The sequence below is a fragment of the Gadus chalcogrammus genome, chromosome 10 (assembly GCF_026213295.1).
Source record: "Gadus chalcogrammus isolate NIFS_2021 chromosome 10, NIFS_Gcha_1.0, whole genome shotgun sequence".
NCBI lineage: Eukaryota > Metazoa > Chordata > Actinopteri > Gadiformes > Gadidae > Gadus > Gadus chalcogrammus.
This window is the reverse complement of record NC_079421.1, coordinates 65,001-75,212: the sequence shown is the minus strand read 5'-3', so window position 1 is coordinate 75,212 and position 10,212 is coordinate 65,001. Positions and strand designations below refer to the sequence as shown.

At 46.3% G+C, this 10,212-nt stretch overlaps 1 protein-coding gene across 1 annotated transcript in view; it reads left to right on the top strand.

Moving 5' to 3' along the window:
• LOC130390933 (E3 ubiquitin-protein ligase RNF130-like) overlaps positions 1-10,212 on the top strand; it is a 17,345-nt gene that overhangs the window by 4,025 nt on the left and 3,108 nt on the right. Inside the window, exons 3-6 of the mRNA XM_056601116.1 lie at positions 548-619; positions 6,401-6,483; positions 8,582-8,678; positions 9,854-10,064. Of these exons, the coding sequence (XP_056457091.1) occupies positions 548-619; positions 6,401-6,483; positions 8,582-8,678; positions 9,854-10,064 (463 nt within the window). The remainder of the gene's footprint in view (positions 1-547; positions 620-6,400; positions 6,484-8,581; positions 8,679-9,853; positions 10,065-10,212) is intronic.

Below are 10,212 nucleotides of genomic sequence, written 5' to 3'. Positions count from 1 at the left end.
CTAACAGTCAACCAGTTGCTAACGGTCAGCCAGTTGCTAACAGTCAACCAGTTGCTAACGGTCACCAAGTTACTAACAGTAAACTGGTGATCCATCACACATCAACAACAGTGTTTCTCCACACTGTACTCTCATGCTCTGAACGTAAAAGCATCTGTCAATAGGGAAGGATAAGATTATCCCTTAGTCTTAAATTCTAAGTGCATGTCCTCCATGAAAGATGATACGCTGAAAGAAAATCACTTTGATTAATTGAGGAGGACGGTTCCAATAGTTCAAAGAAATTTGCTTTATCAAAATAAAAGCACTTTTACCTCAACTAACCCTCTATTCATCACCAGTTTCTCCGTCACCTGCCTCTTGTCTCCTCTCTTGTCTTTCTGTGCTTCCTTGTCTCTCTTCCTCAATCCCTTTTGCCTCACTCTTTGCTCCCTCTTTACACTCTTCCATTCCTCTCTTTTTGCCCCTTCTCTATGTCTGCACTTTTTCTTTCCCCTTCCTTTTTATAACTCTTTCTCTTTCTCTTTCCCTTCTCTTCTCGCCTTAGCGTCGCCTTGGCGATGCAGCCAAGAAAGCCATTGGGAAGCTGACCACAAGGACCGTGAAGAAAGGAGATAAGGTAAAGTGTGCATTTGGTTTTATTAAGGAATACAATTAGGGTCTTCTCTGTCGAGCATATTATCAGAATAGCATATGCATAGAAAAATATTTGAGTCAGGGAAGTGGTCTTTATTTGTCGCTATCATAATGCAGACTCTTAAATCCAACATGGGTCCGGACAGCTAGTACACACATATACACTCACACCAGACCTAAGAAACTAAACACTGGCCCGAAGGACACGCTGTAACTTTGTAGAGGGGTGAGGATTAATCAGACCCGACTAGCCCATACAGGGCCATTTTCGGCTGCCATTCATTTAATGTCTCCTGCCTGTACGAATGGCCTTCGCCTCCAGTCGATGGTGGGTTTAAGGCTTGGGATGAGATGTGATCAAAGTGACAAACGGGGAGAAGAGCTTCCAGCCACTGCCTTAATATTGACACTCGCGTTTCCAACAGACTCATGACAGTGTCAAAGGTCAAGGAGGGGAGAGAGAGAGAGAGTCATTAATCAATCCTGATATATGAAGTTGTTTGTCGACCCGCTAAGACATCTGGGAGCATACTATCCATCTGGGAGCATACTATCCATTTTGTGTTGAACAAAATACTTTACTGGTTTACTTTAATAGCCCTGATATCCAATCCCACCCGCTCTCCATCTAGTGGCATGAATGAACACGTACACCGTCGTTTCTGAGGAGGAGTATAGAGTTTAAGGTAAATTTATTCAAACCACTCATGAGTCATTGAAGTGAACTGACTTACGTACGGTGAATAGACCGCAATCTGCAATGCATCTGCTAAATCTTTGACGCATTTCCGGCCCACGCTAGCTTGGCTAGCTTGGATAGTATGCTAGGTTAGGTAAGGCTAGGCTACGTTGTGTAGCATTAGTGGTGTCGGGGAGACAGCTCTGTGGCCTGGACTGACGCTGGGCAAGGTCACATCGCATCCCCTGCCATGAATAAAACATATGTGAGGAAGAGCGAGAGAGAGAGAGAGAGGGAAAATGAGACAATATTGGAGAGAGAGGGCAGGAACAAGAGAGAGATACAGTTAGATGATGAAGGAGAGAGGGAAGGAGAGATAAAAGGAGAGTATTGTTCAGTGAAAATGCTAGAGATGGGAATGAGGGGAAGAGAGGAGAGAGATACACAGTGGAGATTCAAGATGGCAGGAGGGAGAAAGAGTGAGAGATGCAGAAACTGAATCCACCCCCTCCCGTAGGTGGTCCACTGGGAGGGCTGGAGTCAGGGGCAGTTAGAGGAAGAGGAAGATGAGAGGTGGAGTGTGAGGGAGAGGAGGAAGTTGAGATGTTCACAGCTGAGGCATGCCATGAAACACCACTTCCTGTGTAGTCACCAATAACCGCTAACAGCTCATTGGTTGTGGCGGCTGAGGAGGAGGTGCCCTCGGCAGTGCTTACCATGTCGAGCCGACGTCCAGGCAGGCACACTATGGAGTGTAACTACGTAAGCATCAAATCCAAACAAAAGTACACAATTTAGAATGGAACCTCAATGGGTGGTTTTAGTTTTCAAACTCACAACCTGTAATTGCTGATGGAACGGTTTAATACGTACACGTTTTAAGTGATCCAGCTCAGACAAAATGGAACAGCGGCTGCCAACGGAAAAGGTCGTCTTCGTTGCGTGTTTCTCCACAGTGTGAGGCAGGTTGCTACGTCATTCCATGTACCACCTCCATTGCCTGGCGGCTGGCAGCTTCTCCACAGCCAGCCAACACCCATCAGTCATGAGTGCCAGACAGACTTGAAGGGCTTCTTAGGGGGTGTGGAAATCTAATCCTAATCAAGTCAATAAGTAAGAAAAAAAAAGATTCCCTGAGAATGATGTTCGAAAAACTGCAGTCTGCAATGTTTTCAGCAGGATGGAAGCAGCGTCACGTCAGCTCAAACACGCGGTTAAAGATCTCTCCTGCTGGAAACCGGTTACTGCCCTGTGTAGTGGTGGAGGGAATACATAGGGTGAGAATGGCAGTTAGGGTTGGAGAGTGTTAGGGTTAGGGTTAGTGGTGGAGGGAATACATAGGGTGAGGGGAATGGCAGTTAGGGTTGGAGAGTGTTAGGGTTAGGGTTAGGGTTAGTGGTGGAGGGAATACATAGGGTGAGAATGGCAGTTAGGGTTGGAGAGTGTTAGGGTTAGGGTTAGGGTTAGTGGTGGAGGGAATACATAGGGTGAGGGGAATGGCAGTTAGGGTTGGAGAGTGTTAGGGTTAGGGTTAGGGTTAGTGGTGGAGGGAATACATAGGGTGAGGGGAATGGCAGTTAGGGTTGGAGAGTGTTAGGGTTAGGGTTAGGGTTAGTGGTGGAGGGAATACATAGGGTGAGGGGAATGGCAGTTAGGGTTGGAGAGTGTTAGGGTTAGGGTTAGGGTTAGTGGTGGAGGGAATACATAGGGTGAGGGGAATGGCAGTTAGGGTTGGAGAGTGTTAGGGTTAGGGTTAGGGTTAGTGGTGGAGGGAATACATAGGGTGAGAATGGCAGTTAGGGTTGGAGAGTGTTAGGGTTAGGGTTAGGGTTAGTGGTGGAGGGAATACATAGGGTGAGGGGAATGGCAGTTAGGGTTGGAGAGTGTTAGGGTTAGGGTTAGGGTTAGTGGTGGAGGGAATACATAGGGTGAGGGGAATGGCAGTTAGGGTTGGAGAGTGTTAGGGTTAGGGTTAGGGTTAGTGGTGGAGGGAATACATAGGGTGAGAATGGCAGTTAGGGTTGGAGAGTGTTAGGGTTAGGGTTAGGGTTAGTGGTGGAGGGAATACATAGGGTGAGGGGAATGGCAGTTAGGGTTGGAGAGTGTTAGGGTTAGGGTTAGTGGTGGAGGGAATACATAGGGTGAGGGAATGGCAGTTAGGGTTGGAGAGTGTTAGGGTTAGGGTTAGGGTTAGTGGTGGAGGGAATACATAGGGTGAGGGGAATGGCAGTTAGGGTTGGAGAGTGTTAGGGTTAGGGTTAGTGGTGGAGGGAATACATAGGGTGAGGGGAATGGCAGTTAGGGTTGGAGAGTGTTAGGGTTAGGGGTTAGGGTTAGTGGTGGAGGGAATACATAGGGTGAGGGGAATGGCAGTTAGGGTTGGAGAGTGTTAGGGTTAGGGTTAGGGTTAGTGGTGGAGGGAATACATAGGGTGAGGGGAATGGCAGTTAGGGTTGGAGAGTGTTAGGGTTAGGGTTAGGGTTAGTGGTGGAGGGAATACATAGGGTGAGAATGGCAGTTAGGGTTGGAGAGTGTTAGGGTTAGGGTTAGGGTTAGTGGTGGAGGGAATACATAGGGTGAGGGGAATGGCAGTTAGGGTTGGAGAGTGTTAGGAAGAACACAAAACAAATGATCTGAGATGTTTCATTTTATTGTAATTGAATCTGTTATCCAATTTTTAATCCATACATGGAGGTTTTATAACATTACACCTGCATTGTAATGTACAATCCAGTAGCATATACCCTTTATTTTACTATATACTCACAGCTCAGTATAGTTTATAATATGATATGAAGATAGCTTATTGTGCATAGCTTATTAAGCCTAACCCTACATTTAAAAACACCTGATGACAACGGTCTTCCGCTCTAAGCAAAACTGGGCGCGGCTTCATAACTGCTAATCCCTGGAGCCCTTTAAAACAGAGAAAGATTCAGCTGAAGTCGTTCGCGAGTTTTCGTTAAGAAATATCGTGGGTGTCTTCTCCATTTCGATTCGGGTGGGTCTAGAAGGGTGAGGACACTCCTTGTGGAGGTTATTGATCGCCCCATGTGCAGGCGCCGTGGGTGGGGGCGGTTGTTGGTGTGTTTTGTGTGTGCGTGTCTGGGCCAGGGGGGTGGGGTTGCGCGATGGCATGTCCTTGGCTCTGAGGCTGTTTGTCCTCTGTCATGAGAGACAGATAGCCAGTATCCAGAAATAACTCAGCATTGATTCTCCACTACCCCTCCTCACTGCCTTGCGTTGGGTCATCTCCCTCTCTCTGTCTCTGTCTCCCTCTCTCTCTCTCTCTGTGACTTCTCACTTACTCTTATTCTTTTTCTCCCAGAATGAAGTCATTTAACCATCCTGCCCCACTCAGATTTCTCTCTCTCTCTCTCTCTGTCTCTCTCTCTCTCTCTCTCTCTCTCTCTCTCTCTCTCTCTCTCTCTCTCTCTCTCTCTCTCTCTGTCTCTCTCTCTTCTCTCTCTCTCTCTCTCTCTCTCTCTCTCTCTCTCTCTCTCTCTCTCTCTCTCTCTCTCTCTCTCTCTCTCTCTCTCTCTCTCTCTCTCTCTCTGTCTCTGTCTCTCTCTCTCTCTCTCTCTCTCTCACACTCTCTCTCTCTCTCTCTCTCTCTCTCTCTCTGTCTCTCTCTCTGTCTCTCTCTCACACTCTCTCTCTCTCTCTCTCTCTGTCTCTCTCTCTGTCTCTCTCTGTCTCTCTCTCTCTCTCTCTCTCTATTCCGTCCCTGTCTTGTTGCCGCATGTCGGCTCTCCTGTTGTTAATCACTCTCTTTTCCACCCGCTGCTCGTCCCCCATCATTTATTCTTGGCCAGTTTCAGAGCTCTCTGATTGGCTGTGAGCCCCGGGCCGATGCGCTGCCTGTCGTGATGTATTAATGCGCTGCTGTCCATTGTTAACAATGTGGATGAATGGGGAAAGACTCACTGTCTTCTGCTCACACACAGAGGGGGTTATTAACACCGCAGTGTCCAAAGCCACGGTCATCACGACCACATTTCAAAGTACACCGGGACGGCCAGGTCAGCACTTTTACAAGAGAAATCTCCGGCCCATTATTGATTGCAAACAGCCTGAGCCGTGAGGGTAGGGGCCAGGGGGAAAGGATAGGAGGCAGAGGATAAAGAGGGGGAAGAGAGGTGAAGTATAGGAGGTGAAGGAAAGGAGGGGAAGGAGAGAGGTGAAGTATAGGAGGTGAAGGAAAGGAGGGGGAAGGAGAGAGGTGAAGTATAGGAGGTGAAGGAAAGGAGGGGGAAGGAGAGAGGTGAAGTATAGGAGGTGAAGGAAAGGAGGGGGAAGGAGAGGAGGGGAAGTATAGGAGATGAAGGAAAGGAGGGGGAAGGAGAGGAGGGGAAGTATAGGAGGTGAAGGAAAGGAGGGGGAAGGAGAGGAGGGGAAGTATAGGAGGTGAAGGAAAGGAGGGGGAAGGAGAGGAGGGGAAGTATAGGAGGTGAAGGAAAGGAGGGGGAAGGAGAGAGGTGAAGTATAGGAGGTGAAGGAAAGGAGGGGGAAGGAGAGAGGGGAAGATGTAAACTCTCACCTGGACTAACCCATCCTGGCATTCCTAAACAAGCTGTTAACATGCACGACTTAAAGCATGGACTCATCGGGTCTCTGATATTCAAAACGCAGTCGCACTAATCTGATATTCAGACCCCGGTGTTTTGCCAGTTGACTTCTGCGAATTTCTGAAAGATCAGCGTATTATTCCCGAATGACACGGGAGCTGGGGTTAATGTAAAGGATAAGATGGCCTCATAGGTTCTGGAAAGGTTTCAGACAACGTGTTGAGGTGGAGGTGGAGGAGAAGAAGGGGAGGTCTCTGGCGCCCAGAGCTGCCAGGTGTTTGAGGCCAGAAAAGGGTTGATTGGAAACATATGGAGGAACAGTCTGTTACCTCAGACTGCTGGCCCCAGCCGTACAACACACACGTACACAAACACTCATACACATTGTTGAATATGTTGTGTTTGAAGTCAAAAATAAGAAGATTTGATGTTTCGTAGAGTAGTACGATTTTAGAAACATTTCTGCAGCTGCAACATCCTGTTACTGTGTGTGTGTGCGTGTGTGTGTGTGTTTCAGGAAATTGACCCAGACTTCAACCACTGTGCAGTGTGTATCGAGGGCTACCAGCCCAACGACGTGGTGCGAATCCTGCCTTGCAAGTAAGTTCAGAATAAGCATGCGTGCGGATATTCTCGACCTTTGACCCTGTATAATCTAATGTATCCCAACCTCATCTCACATTCAGGCAAAAGTATCCCTGTCTATATATTAACACCCTTGTTCACATGCACACCCTTAGATGCACTTATGTTATTGTTTAGTTGAGTTAAAAGCAGTTTTTTTGATATGTGTTTGGTATCAAATAAAGGTTTAGACTCTGTGTGATCCCAAATTGAGCTCATATGTGTGTGAGGAATGTTGCCTCATGAAGTATATCTCTGTGAGTCAAGCGGAAGGGTGTGAATATAGCAGTTAGGGGAAAGCTTGTGTACATGATCAGTCCGTGCAGACCTTTTTGTTCCACTGCGATAAAATGGCAGGGTGTGTTTAATCTGGTTTTAGTCCTTGCAGTTCTGCTCATCCAAACAGGCTGCCAGAAGGAACCTAAGGTGTACCACAACCCACACCTTGTCCTGTAATGAATTCAACTGCTCCAAATGAGCTGGCTGCTCACCGTCTAACGGGGCACACCACAACCACTGGGTGCATTTATTCTCTATGTGTATAAGGCTCATTTGGGCGATTTGGTGACTTTGGTTAGAGTCAGTAGGGTTAATCCAAGTCTGACCGTGCATGTTTTTTACTTTAAATTTGAAGGGTTGACCTGACATGCACATGAGATGTCTGTAGTTGCAAAGACTATCAGACTCATTGTGTTAAAGAAAAAAGATATGACCTTTCCTTTTTTTAAATAAACATGAGTTATGAGGACCATAACCATAGGAGGATTAAGAACTAACTGTGCCGGTGAACACAGACAAAAAAAGGGGCATTTCTGCCTCTTTTCACTTCCACAACATTGATTCAAGGGTTCTAGAAGCTCGGACACCTTGTCCGTTGGCTTCAGTATTTGCTCCATATCATAGATCACAATTGCTGAAGCGGCGTGTTGTTTTAAAATGGATGCTTGATGAGTCATTAACACTCGTGATGTGAACTGTGAAGCCTGGGAGAGGTGAGAGCTGGGAGAAGGACCTCTGTACGTTCACACAAAAGCACATATAAAGGCAATCACATGCGTGTGTGTGTGTGTGTGTGTGTGTGTGTGTGTGTGTGTGTGTGTGTGTGTGTGTGTGTGTGTGTGTGTGTGTGTGTGTGTGTGTGTGTGTGTGTGTGTGTGTGTGTGTGTGTGTGTGTGCGCGCGTGTGTCTGTGTTTGTCTATGTTTATGTGTGCATTTGTCGTGGGTTTGCTTCGATGTGTGCCTGTTTACTTGCCTGGGCCTGAGTGTGTGTGTGTTTCTGGATATGCGTCACTGCATGTTTTTGTTGCATCATCCAGTCCAGCTGGCCCATTGCCCCGCTCATTGTCAAAAAGCTATGAACAGGGTCATCGCAGAATGAACCCGTCACAACCAACCACGATCCAGTGTTTGGCGTCCCCTGGTGGTGATGTCTGTCTTAGCGCAATACTAAAGTAAATACCAATGTTATAGATTCGTTATTATAATGTTATCAATGAAAGAACATTAGAAAGGAAATTTTACTATCTAAATCTAATGGTATTTTTTAACTATATACTCATTATTAGAGTCATTATTAGAGAACGTTGATTGTAGATATATATTATCAGAGTATATAAAAAACGTTGGTCCGAGCCTGAATTTCCCCTTAAGGCCCAAGCCCTAGTTCTGCTCTGGTGCCCCCTTGTGGGACGCTGCAGTTCTGCAAGTTCTTCACCAGGTTCTAATGTAACTGGTTAAAATTAGACCCTTTGAGCATCAACGGGATGACGACCGTACTGTAGACAAGGGAGACAGATAACTGTATTTGACCAGGAAGCTTCTCTCTATAAATGAATCCTTTAGATATCCTTTACCTCTCTCCCCCCTACTCTCTTTTTCTACCATCCGCCACTCACCCCTCTCTCCCCATTTTCTCTCTAACCCCTCTACCGTACTCCTCCTCCTGCATTCACTCTCCCTTTCTCCCTCTGCAACCTCCCCTTCTCTCTCCCTCTGCCTCCACGCTCTGTCCCTCACCTCCCCCTCTGTCTCCCCCCCTCGGTTCTTCACTCTTCCTACCTGTGTCTGTTCCAGGCATGTCTTCCACAAGATGTGTGTGGACCCCTGGCTCAACGAGCACTGTACGTGCCCCATGTGTAAACTCAACATCCTCAAAGCTCTGGGGATCATGGTGAGTCCCCCCCCAAATACATCACAAACACACACGTTTTAACATCTTCATTATGGTGTTGTATCTGTTATTTAGCTGTTAGCTAGTCATTAGTGTATATAGTAATGTTTCTTACATGTCATAAAATCAAGCTTAACCTTTGACGTTCAAGAGCTTTCTTTTCCTCTGCATTGTGCAAAGGAGCAAACATCTCCCCCTGCTGGCCACGTCCAGTCACTCATGGCACTAGGGAGCCCTCATAGTTGATGGGATTTTCAATGCCATTTAACAATCATTACCTGAGGTGAAAATTGTTTTAGTATCTACAACACGTGAACACTAAACAAGATAACCCTTTGTGCCGGGATTTATTTATTTTTATTAGCGGTTTATTCGACCGCCAAGCAATATCCCAATTTGAGATCTCAATCATGAGATATTGCCCTATATCCTGAGATAGCGAACCAATCAAAATGCGCCTTCTTAGGAGGTTCACGTGTAGCATATACTAATTATACACACTAAGGGCAACCACCAACTTTCTGTACACAAAACTCTGAGGGTTTTGTATTTGGCATCGTTTTTTAGTTTAGTTTCAAGCTCAAACTACCAAACGATAATGTATCCATAAAGTGGCAAAAGAAACGGAGCGTTTCAAAGTTAAGACTACTGGACCTCATTGTGATTGTTTCTGTTTTGCAGTGAGCTAGGACATATGCTCCGGATTTAATATTGGCAAATCCATACAATAGAAATACTAATTCAGGACAGATACTTACAAGGCCAACAAAGAACAGCTTTTTCTTTCTGGAGTCCCAGTCTAGGTGGCTAAACTAAGATCATTTAAACCAAACAAAGAATAAGATAGCGATTAATTGCCATGTTAGTTTGCAAATATGAGGATTGTTTTTCTGATATGTTGGTTCAGTGGTTCAAAATGCTTGTAAGAAACGGACAGAAGCCGGTAACGAGCTGCTAAGATGCAGTAAGTCGAGGAATAAAAATAGTTTCAGGTCAAATGCAGGTAAAATGCAAAAAACAGGGCAAATACTAGGTCACTCATTAAACTAAACAAACCTACGAAAGAAGTCGCTAATCTTAGATCTATCCCCAAATATTATATTTTCCCCAATGAAGCCACTGTAAACAATTCTAAAACAAGCTAAGCTAAGGCATGTGTGTCTCCCCAACATAAGACCAACCTGCCGTGCGTGGACAACGTGGCCTTCGGCATGGAGAGGATAGGCCGCAGCCAGACCTCGGGCAGTCAGAGGATGGCTCTGGTGGACCTCTCCAACGAGGCCTCCATCAGCATGGAGCCCCTGAGGCCTTCTGGGGGCCCTCAGGGGGTCCCCTCGGACGGAGAACTCACCCCTCACACCGGGGAAATCAACATTGCCGTCACCAGTAAGTCTAGGCCGGTGTTTGCCTTACCATGTATCGGTCTCTTTGTTCGCTTTGTTCGCCTTGCTGCGTCTCCTTTTGTGGCTTTTGTTTTGACTCCTTCTGTATGTGTGTTTCTGATGCATTTGAGGAAATGGTTATCATAGATGCA